Source organism: Mirounga angustirostris, unplaced genomic scaffold, assembly GCF_029215605.1.
Source record: "Mirounga angustirostris isolate CCGP_5_RB_7025 unplaced genomic scaffold, mMirAng1.0.hap1 SCAF_12, whole genome shotgun sequence".
Classification (NCBI taxonomy): Eukaryota; Metazoa; Chordata; class Mammalia; order Carnivora; family Phocidae; genus Mirounga; species Mirounga angustirostris.
Window position 1 is genome coordinate 23,121,962 of NW_026991720.1, and position 15,234 is coordinate 23,137,195.

The 15,234-nt window shown below is 38.1% G+C and overlaps 1 protein-coding gene across 2 annotated transcripts in view; it reads left to right on the plus strand.

Moving 5' to 3' along the window:
* The window catches only part of TNPO3 (transportin 3), a 78,389-nt gene that overhangs the window by 47,653 nt on the left and 15,502 nt on the right, over positions 1-15,234 (plus strand). For both annotated transcript variants that reach the window (XM_045864299.3, XM_045864298.3), the window contains 7 exons: positions 2,455-2,646; positions 5,506-5,597; positions 6,435-6,511; positions 8,005-8,065; positions 8,943-9,083; positions 12,545-12,661; positions 13,926-14,020. In XM_045864299.3, the coding sequence (XP_045720255.1) occupies positions 2,455-2,646; positions 5,506-5,597; positions 6,435-6,511; positions 8,005-8,065; positions 8,943-9,083; positions 12,545-12,661; positions 13,926-14,020 (775 nt within the window). The remainder of the gene's footprint in view (positions 1-2,454; positions 2,647-5,505; positions 5,598-6,434; positions 6,512-8,004; positions 8,066-8,942; positions 9,084-12,544; positions 12,662-13,925; positions 14,021-15,234) is intronic.

Below are 15,234 nucleotides of genomic sequence, written 5' to 3' on the forward strand. Positions count from 1 at the left end.
AAAGGTTTTTTTCAGTGTTAAATACATGCTCCTTTTAAAAATCAAGAATTATCATTTAAAACAAAATAAGTACAAATTAAAATTAAGAATTTTGACTTACATAACCTCTGGATGCCCTTATTGGCTTGAAAAAAGAAAGATTATACAGAATAACTTTAGAATCAAAAGTAAAGGTTGAAGTCATTTATTTTATTCCTCTCATTTTGCAGGTAAACAAATCCAAAGAGACTAAATAATTTATCTAAGGTAGTATATATTAAGCCCCCTTGATAGGAGTGATATGTTCTGAGAATTTTAAGAACGCCCCAAACTTGTGAATATCACTAATTATATATTAAGTTTGATGTATTTCCTATGCTTATATTATCATCATTTTTTTTTAATTCCAGTATAGTTAACATAGAGTGTTATATTAGTTTCAGGTGTACAATATAGTGATTCAACAATTCTGTGCATTACTCGGTGCTCATCAAGATAAGTGTACTCTTAATCCCCTTCACCTATTTCACCCATCCCCCCACCCACTCCACCTCTGGTAACCATCCATTTGCTCTCTGTAGTTAAGAGTCTGTTTCTTGGTTGTCTCTTTTTTCCTTTGTTTTGTTTCTTAAATTCCACATATGAGTGAAATCATACGGTATTTCTCTTTCTCTGACTTATTTCACTTAGCATTATATTCTCTAGATCCATCCATGTTGTTGCAGATGGCAAGATTTCATTCTTTTTTATGGCTGAGTAATACTCCGGTGTGTGTGTGTGTGTGTGTGTGCATGCACACGTGTGTTTACACCCCTTCTTTATCCATGCATCTTTCAGTGGACACTTGGGTTGCTTCCATAATTTGACTGTTGTAGATAATGCTGCATTAAACATAGGGGTGCATGTATCTTTTTGAATTAGTGTTTTCATATTCTTTCAGTAAATACCCAATAGTGAAATTACTGGATTATATATTTATTACCACCTTTCAGCTTGATTTTGTTTTACACATGATCTTTTTTATTATTTGAAACTCTTGCTTAAAAAGTGATGTTTCTTTTTTCTTATTTCTGTATGTAGAGCATATGATAGACATGCTCACATTATAGCTGAGATACTTTCAAGTTCAACATACCATTTAAAGATTTTTTTCAAAATACCTATTTTCTAGGGGCGCCTGGGAGGCTCAGTCGTTAAGCATCTGCCTTCGGCCCAGGTCATGATCCCAGGGTCCTGGGATCGAGCCCCGCATCGGGCTCCCTGCTCTGCGGGAAGCCTGCTTCTCCTTCTCCCATGCCCCCTGCTTGTGTTCCCTTTCTCACTGTGTCTCTCTCTGTCAAATAAATAAATAAAATCTTTAAAAAAAAAATACCTATTTTCTAATTCTTAGATTCTTCACTTCTATTATCTATCTCAACATTTGACTTTCTTCTCTGAATGTTTTTCCACAAGAAACTAAAGTGAGTTTGTTTGTTAAGCCTTATCATTCAGTACCACCATGCAGTATCTCATTTAAATGTGTGCTTCAGCAATAAGACAAATTGCTACATGTTTGTACTTTAGAATAGTTAAAACAATACGTTCCATTTGAGAATCACAGAAGCATGCAGTATTATAGTTCCCTATACTGTGTACTTAGTTCTTCTGATTCCTAGGCTTAAAAGTTTTAGGCTTCTTTTGTGGAGGGGGCCAAGGGTTCATGCTGGTTGGTGTATCAGATCGGTCATTAGACTAGAAATGGAGATAACATTTTAATGTGCTTTATGACATTCTTTTGATTCCTTCTTTCATGGTTTGGTATGAGGTTATTCTGACGTACTTATAAAGTGCTCTTTTAATCATATGTGATTTTTCCATAGAAAATCATTCTGATTTTTATAAAGTAAGGTAAAAGACAAGTAGAGCGTGCTTTATAGAAATTCACCAGTTTGATCAGTTTCTTTGGAACACTTACATTTGCTACAAAGTAGAATATTTTTCTAGAAGTACTAAAGCTCAATCTGCCTGTTTTTAAGGCCTTTTCTAACTATAAAGAAGCAAGTATAAAAGTGTCCACTTTAGATAACTGTCATTGTCCTGATTAACGTAGGCTGTTTTTACATAGTGACTCATCTCTGAGTATAAATAATGGTAGCTCTCTGAGTGAGCTTTATATTCTTTCTTATATTACCTTATTCTTAATACTTGGATGGTCTTATCCACCAGTGGTTTTCAAACCATGCTGTGTGAAGGCCTAGCCATGAGGAAAGAAATAGAAGGTGGATAGATAGGACCCAGGGCTCCCTGACACTATGTCAGTGAGATCAGCTCCTTTTTTAATGTTTTATATATTGGAGTTTGAACACATTTCATTTTTTTAAATAGTTGTTTTGCTTAAAAGGGGGAGGGCAGGGATATAAACCTCTGTTCTAAGAAACTAGAAGTTTTCCTTGAGTTTCAGAAATGTAATGTCTACTGTATGGTTTCTCTCCTTAGACCCTGTGTTGGGCTATTTGATGAAAGGCCTGTGTGAAAAGCCTCTGGCTTCTGCTGCAGCCAAAGCCATTCATAACATTTGCTCTGTCTGCCGAGACCACATGGCTCAGCACTTTAATGGACTCCTGGAGATTGCCCGTTCCCTTGATTCCTTCATGTTGTCTCCAGAAGCTGCTGTGGGCTTGCTAAAAGGTATTTACTTCAGATGTTAGCCAGTAACATCTCTAAGCCACTTCTGGAGGGTTATCTTATACTAGTCAGATCCCAGTTTTTCAGTTGCAGGATGCTTAGTGATGGAGAAAGTTGGCTGTTCCACTCAGGGGAAGGTGTTGATTATATATACATGCATTCTTTTCTTAGAATATTTTAAGGCCGTATAACTAATTCAAACTGCTTACAGTGTGTATAGCACAGACCTAAATTTTGGGGTGGTGATGACACATTTGAACTAAACATAGTTCCTTTTTGAGTTGGGGAAAGAATAAAAAGGGAAACCAGATAGCATTGCCATACCAAAGTGGTAGGTGGAAACTTAAAGGTAGTGTGTGTGGATCAGTCCTGTCAGTAGAAATTTGGTCTCTTAGTGGTCTTTAACCATTATGGATCAGCTTTACACTCAGTGATTGCCTATCCAGAGGCAAGCAGCCAAAGTGGTGATAAGGTTCAGAGTAAGAAGAACTAGATTAAGGCTAGGAAAAAAGAAGAGACTTTAAGTACGATGGCTATTTTTAAATATTTGAAAGATTATCCTATAAAAGAGGGAACAGATTTATGAGTAGTAGTCAGTTGTTGACATGTACTGGCTTTTAGAAAGAAAGCACTTTCTAACTAAACTCTGAAAACAGATTGGGGCGCCCTGTGAGGTAGTGAAATCCTTACAGCTTGTAGTTAGAGGGGATTGAGGATATATCAAATAAAAGATTGGGTAATATAACCTGTGTGGCATCATTTAAGCCTCTGTGAATAGCAAACAAGTTAGTCTTGGCTAGACTGGATGACCTTGTGTGGGAACTAACTGATCTTTCTATATCTATGGCCAAGTTCCTTTCCAGTCAGTGTATCTGCATTTTCCAAGACAGATTTTCTTTTTGTAGCGTGGGTTTTTGTTGTTTCCATTCATAGGCATAGGTAATAAAGCATTGAATCAGAGTCAAATATTCTTACTACTGAATTACTGCTAGTGGTTATTTCTGCCATCTCGTAATTTTCTAGTGAAATTTAACCTTGATACTGAAGTGACGTCTAACCTGTATGTTGTAGGATGTGGCATCTCCGTCATCAGTGATATCTTCTTAATAAAGAAAACTTCTTATTTTTAAATTTTTTTTAAGATGTAATTATGGGGTGCCTGAGTGGCTCAGTTGGTTAAGTGTCTGCCTTTGGCTCAGGTCATGATCCCAGGGTTCTGGGATTGAGCCCTGCATTGGGCTCCCTACTCAGCAGGGAACCTGCTTCTCCCTTTTCCTCTGTCCCCTGCCTGTGCTCTCTCTTTCATGCCTCTCTCTATATACGTCAAATAAATTAAAAAAAAAAAAAGAAAGATGTAATTTGAGAGAGAGTGCATGTGAGCAGGGAGAGGGGCAGAGGGAGAGAGAATCCCACCTAGACTCCTAGCTGAATGGGGAGCCCGACTTGGGGCTCCATCCCACAACCCTGAGATCATGACCTGAGCCAAAATCAAGAGTCAGCCTCTTAACCGACTGAGCTACCCAGGTGCCCCATAAATACATCTTAAAAAAAAAAAAATTCAAAAAATAAAAAGTTATAATAACATTCTTTTCTGTGGGAATGAATTAAAAGGAAAAAGCATATTTAAGTTAGAGTCCCCCCCTCCAGTTTTATTTTATTTATTTATTTTTTTAAAGATTTTTTTTTATTTATTCATGAGAGAGAGAGAGAGGCAGAGGGAGAAGCAGGCTCCCAAGGAGCAGAGAGCCCGATGCGGGACTCGATCCCAGGACCCTGGGATCATGACCTGAGCCGAAGGCAGACGCTTAACCATCTGAGCCACCCAGGCGCCCCCCCCCCCTCCAGTTTTAAATAAGTCTAACTCACCCATGGCTTATAGACTACCAGGAAAAATCATTTAGTTTTTTCATTCACATTTTGACTTATGGATTGATTATTATTCTGTTGAATGAAATTTTGGAAGAGAGAAAAATCAGTCATAGAATTTTTTTTTTTTTTTTTTTACCTTGGAAAGGACCTAGACTGATACATAATCGTTTGGCTCTGGGGGAGATGCTTCAGCTTTGATGGGGATTATGACAAGAGGAAGGCTGAATGAGAAGGGTCTGGGCCTTCTATTCCCACTTTAAGCTAGCTACTTTTTTTTATAAATGTATTTTTTTGGAGTTCCAAGTTAAGATTTTATTTAATAAAAGAAGGGGTTGGTAGGCTTTTGCGACTATTTAAAAAATGAAAGAAAGGCAAACTAACTTATTCTTCTGTTCAAAGCACTCAAAATTTTACAGATAAAGAAACTGAGGCCCAGAGATAATACCTTACCTAGCTCATAGATTCTGTTATGGTATAACTAGAATCAGATCTCTAATTTCAGCCCATTCTTACAAAAAAAATTATGTCTGTTTCTCACACTTCTCTGATGATAAGAATTGCTTACAGTACTTATCAAAAATAAAGGCTGTCCTTGACATGCTAGATCAGAACCTCTGGGAAGTTTGAGAACCATTGTACTGTGCTATATAAAAACAGCTTTGGCATTGGCTTTGTGAAGGAGATTTTTTTTAAGTATTTGAAGAATTGGAAGGGGAGATGTATTTAAACATCTTTAAACCCATAGTCTGCTGAGGAGAGAGAATTTAATATTAACTTCAGTTACAAATGTTAGTGTGAAGGTCACTTTGTCATCTAAGCCAAATAAAGAGAAACCGACCTAAATAACAAGATACTATAACTGAAAAAGCAATGTTGATCTTTTTAAAAGAATGAAACCAGCCAGCCTCTTCTGTTAGTCAAATGATGGAGACCAATGAATTACCTCAGTTCAGCTTTTATTTTGTTTTATTTGTATTTTTCTTTGTCTTGCAGGGACAGCACTTGTCCTAGCCAGGTTACCTTTGGATAAGATTACTGAATGCCTTAGTGAACTATGTTCTGTTCAGGTTATGGCATTGAAAAAGGTGAGTCCAATTTAAGAAGGGGTTTAGTAAGACAGAATTTACAGGTGATCTTTTATCTACCTAGACAAGCCAAAAGAATGAACTAAAAAGTTATTAAAATTAATAAATCTGTCAAGGGAGCTGCATACATGGAATAAGTATTCTAAAATCAGTAGATTTTCACTATCAGTAATACAATTTAGAAGATATAATGGGGAAAATACCATTCAAGTTAGGAACCAAAACCATAACCTACCATGTTTCCTTCAAGAATATTGTAAAGTTGTCAACTCTTCTCAAGTTACATTTATAGTGCAATAATAGAATTTGACATAATGATTCTAAAGTTTATCTCTAATGATATTCTGGTAGAAACATTTAAGAAATTTTAGGAAAGAAGAAGAAGCAACTTGTTTTATCTCTTAAAATTTATTATGAAGCCTTAGTCATTTTGAAGTGTTGTAATAAAAAAAAAAGCAAAAAAAAGTGTTGTAATAGAAAGTGAAATAAAGATATAGATTATATAATAATGTTACATATGATCTATATTATATAATGTATATAATGTCTTGGTCATTATAAAAGTAAATGGGGAAAAAATTAAATAATACTGTTTTCCACTCCACGGTGATCATGTCGTAAAATGTAGTAATATGCAGTCTTGGGCATGATGCAGTAAGGTGAAGGAAAGTAATTTGACAATATGAATTTAAAAGTTTGTACTATTTGAGTTTGCACCACCCTAGAAGGAAATAAGCAGAGATTGAGAGGGAGGTTGATGTAAGGATGTATGTTGCAGTGCTTGCGGTAGGTATGTATGTGTAACAACAGGGTATTGATGCCTCTCTGTCCCTTCAGCTGTTGTCTCAGGAGCCCAGCAATGGTATATCCTCAGATCCCACTGTGTTCTTAGATCGCCTTGCAGTAATATTTAGGTAAGAAGGGAGACTGGTTCCCTGCCTTGGGTTAATGCTCAAATAAGACCATCGTGTATTGAAGAAAGCAAGTGTTGTTTTCCTTAACTTCAGGTGCCGCCTATAATCTCTTCTGTTGGAGACTGATAAGCCCATTACCCGAAATTTTGGTGCAAAGACAAAGTCTAAGAATATGTTCTTGGCAGACCTTTGTCAAAAGATCCTCTAAAATGTAATTAAAATTTTTGGTCTCTAGATTGGTGATTATCAGACTTTAACATGCACCACAGCCATCTGGAGGGCTTATCAAAACAAATTGCTGGGTCCTATCCCCAGAGTATCTGAGTCAATTGAATTTTGGGTAGGACCCAAGAATTTACATTTCTAATAAGTTCCCAGGTGATGCTGTTGCTGCTGCTTGCTATTCCAAGGACCACACTTTCAGAGCTATTGCTATGTTTTGTAGGGGTGCAAAAAAGTCATGAGGCCTTTTCATTGATCACATGAAATTAATCCTTCTTTGAAGGATCTTTCTTTGAAGTCAAGAGGAGCCTAATGATTAAAAAAAGCACTTGAGTTTTGAGAGCTTTTTATAATTTGTCAGACCCATAGATATAACTGGAATATCAGAGTAGTTGTTATGTAAAAGCCTATGTGGAGTAAGTTAAAACTGAGGTGTGTTAGCTTATGTGTTCTTGTCAGCAGGTTTTTCTTTTTAATTTGGTGCAGTGCTTTTCTTATATAATCATGATAGCCCTGTTACATGACATTCTGAAAGCCCAACCAACAGTCCTTACTTCACAATAAATGGAAGAAAATCTGCAATAGATGGAAATCCCCCAATTTAAAGAAAATAAGATTTTTATTAAGTTGCTGTTGAGCTTATTGAAATTAAAGAATTTCTTTCTTTTAAAGAGGTTGGTAATCATACAGGATTTTTTTCCTGCTTTCTTTCAAATTAATGGATTCTAGAACTAGACAAGTAATTGGATTTGACATACTATGAGTGGGCCCATATCATGTATCACTGGATTCAGACTAGAACCATGAGAAACATCTTGGGTAGACTAGAATTCCTGAAGCTTTTGCCTTTTAATGCTGAGAGTGGAACAGTACTTGGTTTCTCATAGTGGATTTAGATAACCTGGTTTTTAATTAATATTTTTTATTAATTTAGAAGAGTCTACCTATTCTGGTTTTAAAGAGAAAAAAAAGAAAAAGATAATTGTAGTGCTCCACAACCCATGTTAAGCCAGAGTTAGATTGAGTTCCCATGCTTTAGTGGAAGTGGCTTAAAGGTGGCAAAAAAAAGGGGGAGGGGGAATGATTTAAACCATGTGCTTGTGTTTGTTTGACTGAATAGAAGGAAAAGGTGTTGAGTCATAAATAACTTTATTATTTTGGTATTCTTTATGTGGTAACAATATTACCAAGTAAGCTAGCGGGGTTCGGGGCTGTGGCTCTTCAGTTAAATTGCTCTTCTTTTACTATTTTGGGTTGTTGCCTTTCCCCAGACACACCAATCCCATTGTGGAAAATGGACAGACTCATCCGTGCCAAAAAGTCATACAGGAAGTAAGTGCTTAACGGATGCCTGTGGAACAAGGCTTTCTTCCTTTTTCCTTACAAGGCTGTGGGTAACTAAAGTGAGAAGGTATTGTCTTCTAGGTTCATAGGAAGATTGAATTTGTTGATACAATTGATACAGTTTAAATTTCAATGAATAGAAGAATTTATATTCAAATAAATATTTTTTACTTAAGATTTGATAAGAAAACAGACTGTGGGGAAATGCACTCAAAGTCCAGAGAAGTAGAGAGAGATTAACTATGTGAATCCTGGAGTTGCTAGGAGGCCTGATTAATACTAGCAGAATTTTTTTTGACAAAGCCTCTTATCCCTCATTGCTTTTGTTTCCCCATCGTAAACACACTTCTCCTTTTTTCGCTGAGGGTAATATGAGGATCAAAAGGCATGTTTTTTGAAAAGTGCTTTTCAGACTTCAGGGGGGAAACACCAAGTATCCATTAGTGACAGTATCAAATGATGCCTTTTTATCAGCTGTGCCCTTTTGTTCAAAGAATTCCAAATCAGAACTGTCTTTAAACATCTGTTCCTCTATAATTCATACTAATTCTTTTCATCCTAAATCAGGAATTCCAAAGTTTATCTTTTAGTGAAGTTAGACATGCTCTTCTTCCTGTTCTAAAGAGTCACTGCTTCTCTTAAGAAGTGGTTGTGTTTTAGTGATGGATAGCATATTGTGTACACATGCACGCACACATGCACTCATGCACACTAGATTCAGGCTACGTGTTTTCCTATAAAGAAAGCTTTTCCCAAATTATTTGAAAACCAAATCAGATGTTACCAACTTGGGAGCATTTTTTTTTTTTTTTAGCTCTTAGTTGTTCATTGTTTTCTTTCTTGTGCTCTTTGACTTTTGACTCAGATATGGCCAGTTTTATCTGAGACTCTAAATAAACACCGGGCTGATAATCGGATTGTAGAGCGTTGTTGCAGGTGCCTCCGCTTTGCTGTTCGCTGTGTAGGCAAAGGATCTGCAGCCCTGCTTCAGCCACTGGTTACACAGGTAAGTTCTTCCTGAGAGGGAAAATGTAAAGTGTACAGAATTTGAAGTAGGAGTCTTTATTTCTTTTTTAAAGATTTTATTATTTGGGAGAGGGTTGGGGGGAGCAGGAGCCAGGGGGAGGGAGAGAGGGAGAGGGAGAAGCAGACTCCCCGCTGAGCAGGGAGCCTGACTTGGTGCCTCTCCCAGGACCCTGAGATCATGACCTGAGCTGAAGGCAGACGCTTAACTTACTGAACCACCCAGGTGCCCCTGAAATAGGAGTCTTTAGAACAAAAACTTTGCTGATGAAATGAAACACTTTTGTATTTATTAAATTACAAACTCCAAAATATTTGAAAGAGATAAGTGGTGCCTATGGTATGTTGTCTCTGAGGGAAACTGCCTATAATCTACTCTGTATAGTGAAAGTCTAAATAGTAACACATTCCACTGTGAAATTAAGAAGAGAATGACTTTAATGCTCAGCTCTCATATACCAGCGCTAAGCATTTTTATACTAATTTTTCTTTTTAAAATGTGTCCTGTCAAATTTTGCTGTTTCTTGGCCCAAAGGAATTTTTTTCTATCTCGACCACAGATGATCACATAAGTCTGTTATTTGTCAAGAAATGTTTGACTCTTTTATAATCACCAAGATTGATACATAATTATGATGGTGTGACTCAATGTATGAGTTCTCTAAGATCACATTCACATCAAGAACTATTCTATAAACAAAGCCTATAACTAGTAACTTAGATCACTAAGCAATTTGATGTTAACCTTACAGCAAAGCCAGGACTAGATTGAGGCAAGGCAAAGTGTCAACATTGGCATTTGCAGGACTTGGAGTAAGTGCCTTCTTAAGTTTTGCATCCATGCATTGAGGGAAAATGCACAGCTCCAGGCTGGGCCACACCCACCCAGCCAGAAGTGACCTTTGTCTACCTGGACAGTATATCCATGGTGCAGATTTTAAGGAGGCAAACCCTCTGAGGAGCTGACCCTGACAATGAGTGCCCCCTTAAATTCTGCACCCTAGGTGCCTTTTTTTTTACATGTTAAATTTTATTTTTTAAGTAACTTCTACACTCAGCGTGGGGCTCAAACTCATAAACCTGAGATCCAGAGTCATATGTTCCACTGACTGAGCCAGCCAGTTGTTTTTTTGTTTGTTTGTTTTTATTTATTTGTCAGAGAAGGGAGAGCACAAGCAGGGGGAGTGGGAGGCAGGAGAAGCACGCTCATGTTGGGCAAGGGGCCTGATGCAGGACTCGATCCCAGGACCCTGGGATCATGACCTGAGCCGAAGGCAGACGCTTAACCGACTGAGCCACCCAGGCATCTCCCCGCCTTTTTAAATAGAATTTGTACAATATATTTCTCTTCACTTGCATATTTTACCGACAACTTAACATCCTTTTTACAGGCTGCACTCACTCAGCTTGATATAATCAAAATTCTTTCTTTCAAACAAATAAGAAAAATTCAAAATCGTAAACCCTTAAGAAAACAAATTAAAAATGTTGAAAATAAGTCACTCCTCCCATTAGGAGCAGTGTCCATTTGCACAATATATAGGGTTTGGGTTAGAATCTCTTTATGGATCAAGCACATGTTTTCACGACACCTTTATTCTTGCCAGTTTTATTAGCTCCTACCTGGCAACTCTGCTGGTCTTGGAGGTGTCGGTTCCTTGGTGGCACCTGGGAGCCGAGGCAGGTGGGATGCAGGGTGGCCGGGCTGGTGGGGCAAGCAGGGGAGAGCAGCAGCTGCATGCAAAGCAGAACCTGGGCTCGCTCTGTGCAAAGTGGTCAGAGAGACCAGAACAGCCAGGGCAAGGACAGACAGCAGCGGGCAGAGGCCAGTATTTATTTACAGTTCAGCTTCCTGAGGATGGAGAGCTAAGTTTGTGGTGACTGCCCCCAGAGGTGTGACCCTGCCCTGCCTGTCTCTCCTGGGCACCTCATTCTTAAGGAAGCACGCACCCTCAAGTAGGGTCATGCTAGTGCAGTATCAGTTGGCATATGCACAGCCCTGCCTCCTTTATATTATAGATTTGATTGAAGTTTATGTTTACTGTACCCTGAGGATACCATATGTTTGTACTGCATGTTTGTACTGTTTCCACCTTTGGTTATATGTCCTCTTCAGTGTAATACATTCTGGGTCGAACATAACTTGATTTAGTGCCCCTTTGCTGTTAGAGGATACCCTCATGACTTTGATTTTTTTTTTATTCCTGCTAATTAAGTATGCGACCAACCCAGTTGAGTAGCACCTTGTATAGGAAATGTGTTCTAAAGTCAGTATATGTGAAAAAATGCAAAGTATTTCTTAAAATCCAAAAATCAGAAGTCCGCAAACTAGAACCAATGGGTTTTGGTTTTGTGAATGTAGTTTTACTAAGAGCTTGCCATGCTGACTCATTTAAGTATATTCTGTATTGGCCAGTTGTGCTATGGTGGCAAAGTTGAATAGACAGATCATACGACCAGCAAAGCCTAAAATTTTTACTATCTGGTCCTTTAAGAGAACGTTTACCAGCTCCTGACTTAAATCATTCATTATGTAGAGCATATAGTTTTGAGTATACAACACCGAATAGAGTCATAGCTCTCATCACATGCCCATTCTATGGTGTATGTTAATAATAAGAGTCAGTCACTTTGTCTTACAGCCCCCACCACACTCATTGAGTTGAATTTATATAATAAAACCAGTACATTCGGTTAAGCGTCCGACTCTTGATTTCAGCTCAGGTCTTGCTCTCAGGGTCATGAGTTCAAGGCCTATGTTTAAAAAAAAAAAAAAAAATCAATACGTGTGTTGTGATGGCATTTTACATAGATGAATGTGCAGATGCCTCTTAATTTTTGGAGGAGAATAGGGAAAAAATGCTAAACAAATCATTTAACTCAAATATGTATATTGTATTAACATTTTTATTCTCTTGGGATCCAGGTATCTTGATTAGAAACACTGTTTTTTACTTAAAAGTTTAAGTAGAGGGGTTTAGAAACAACTCAAAATTTAAACAGTGCTTTCACAGTCTCTTTCAGGATAAGGGTATTTGGTATTTTTAGCCCTGCTATAGCTATATATGCTTGCTTTTTTTTTTTCTTAATAGTTAATCTTTAATGCAAATAAGAACAACCTTTAGGTATTGGGATTTATGCTAGGATTTTGCAAATAGCTTGGATGATTGCATCTTACTGGCTTCCAGCTTGAGCTATTATACAGCTCTCTTACAACATTGTTTTGGGAAGATAAAAGGTCAAAGGCTGAAAGGACTCTAAAAAGAGTACTTGAAAATTATTGAAGAATTGAGCCCTGTGTTTCAAAAAATGTTGCCAACAAGCTTTACTATGTTGTCTTAAAGAGAAGAAACCAGTCTGTCTCTGAATTTCTTCCTCCAGACAGTTTCCTAAGTTGATACTTAGGCAGGTAAAGAATTGAGCAACTGGTTTCTCCCTTGGCAGATGGTGAATGTGTACCATGTACATCAGCATTCCTGTTTCCTGTACCTTGGCAGTATCCTTGTGGATGAATACGGCATGGAAGAGGGCTGTCGGCAGGGACTCCTAGACATGCTCCAGGTCTGTTTTCCCTGGGGAGTATCTTGGAGGGATTAAAGCCCTGAGCGGTTTGTTCTTCACCATGTTTTGAATTCTCTTGCTTCTCATTGTTTATCCTCCAGGCATATTGATTTCCTAATAACAGAGAGGTAGAAACTTGCTAGTTGTTTTCTGGACAGACATTATGCCTGGGAGAATGAGAGATTGACCATATGACTGTAAGGATCATTACAGCTATTACTGCCAAATTTATGCTCTCTAGAGATAATGGTTTTTTGAGAGATGGAAAAGGGAACAAACAGATATAAAACAAAAGATCTCTAAGCTCAAGCATGATTCTATTTTTAGGTTCTTGCCTAGAACAACCAGTGAACTAACTCACTTATTAGCAGGGATGGTCATAGGGTAAATAGTAGGCATTGGAAAAGGCTCTTGATACACTGCTTTTTTCCCTCCTAGTCATAGGGAGGAAAATATATTAGGGAGTTAATGATGCTCCTTTTCACAAGATGTCTTGCCCTTTAAAATTGACATTTCATGGGGCACCTGGGTGGCTCAGTCAGTTAAGTGTCCGACTCTTGATTTTGGCTCAGGTCATGATCTCAGGGTTGTGAGATCGAGTCCCACATCAGGCTCTGGGCTGGGTGTGGAGCCTGCTTAAGATTATCTCTCTCCCTCTGCCCACCACCCCCACTGGCGTGCTCTCTCAGAAATAAAACTGACATACTATCCTTAAAACTTCAAAAAAAACTTCATCTACTCCTTTAGTGGACTTGACCATATCTAGTACATAAGCAGTCTTTACTTTCAGAAACTTGTAAAACTTTCTTTTTTTGAGAGAGAGCGAGCGAGCTGGGCAGGGAGCGTAGGAACAGGGAGAGAGAATCTTAAGCAGGCTCCACGCCTAGCATGGAGCCCGACGCGGGGCTCACTCTCATGACCCTGAGATCATGACCTGAGCTGAAATCAAGAGTTGGCCGCTTAACTGAGCCACCCAGGTGCCCCCGGAAACTTCTAAAACTTTGAGATGACATCTGTCCAGTTTCATCAACTAAAATTTATACCCTCAACCCTTTCTGAAATGTGGACTTCATATGTGAAAAGTATATCAATTGAGAAAGATTTCTCTCTTCCTTTTCTTGATCTGATTCTCATCATAGTCTTTTTCTTTTCCCACTTTGCTTCCCCCACTTTGTTCCTTTTGTATATGTTGTGATATTTAGCAAGTCTGAATGCTGTTGGATTTATATACTAGCATTTATATAAAACCACTGTTCTGTTTTAGGCACTGTGCATCCCTACCTTTCAGCTGCTGGAACAGCAGAATGGGCTCCAGAATCACCCTGACACTGTGGATGACCTGTTCAGGCTGGCCACCAGGTCAGTCTTTCTGAAGAGCAACCCTTTCTTTTATTGCTTATCCCCATCACTGCTTCGTCTTGTCATGTAACACTTGACTGTTTGCTTCTCTATAAAATGAGGTTAGTGAAGTATAGGTAGGTTAATGATTCATAGCCCAAAGTTAAATTGTGAACCAGAATATCCCTATAAGTGAGGAAAAGGAGTTGGATGGGAGCAGGGTAAAGCAGCTGGGTTTCTATCACAAAGGAGAGAACATGGACAAGACAAAACCAGCTTGGTAAAAACATATGACTAGAAAATCTCTAGAATCCCCTGTAGTTTTAACTTTCTGTGCTGCTCTAATGACATGATCCACTTCAGCTTTTTCCTTTAGGAAGCTTGGCATCCTTTAGATGTAATCACATCTCAGAGTAAAAAATTCTTAGGATTTTAAGGTGCCTTAGAAGTTATCTTGTTCTGCACTTCCTGGTTCTACCCCCAGCTTTCCACCCCAGTTTTTGCTTAAATTTCCTTTTACCAGTAACACTGACTTATATTATTGCCAAACCTTTGAATTCCTTCTTTAGTCCCTCGCTAAGGAATTTGAACCAAATCAGTTAGTGAACATAAAAGCATTTAAAAATTATGAAAAATAGATTATTATATGTAATTATATATTTAATACATATTTTATCACAAATGCAAAGTAGTATTGACTATTTCAGGATTGTAAGTCAGACGCTTTTTTGGTTAGTTTTTGGACAAATTAGAAACACCTTTGTTGTTGTTGATATGGGAGAACGTTGGGTGGACTCTCCAGTCTCTGTTTTCCCAATGTGTGTTCCTTGAAAAACTGATCCCCAGAGATGCTCTTTGCACATAAGCATTGTGAAGTAAATTTGGAAAATACTGTATCTTTTTTGTGGAGATTCTCCATGTACATTAAAGGGTCTGAGAAATCTTGTGGGACGTTGAGTGGAAAGTTTAGAGAGTTCCCATATACCAGTGCTCACCCGCCCCCGCCATGGCCTACCTCACTGTCAACATCCCCCACCAGAGTGGTCCGTTTGTTGGAATTGATGAACCTATATTAATATGTCATTATCACCCAAAGTCCATAGTTTACATTAGGATTCACTCTTGGTGGTGTACCGTCTGTGGATTTGGACAAATGTGTAATGACATGTATCTACCAATATAATATCATACAGAATAGATTTAATACTGTAAAAATCCATGTGTTCCACCTGTTC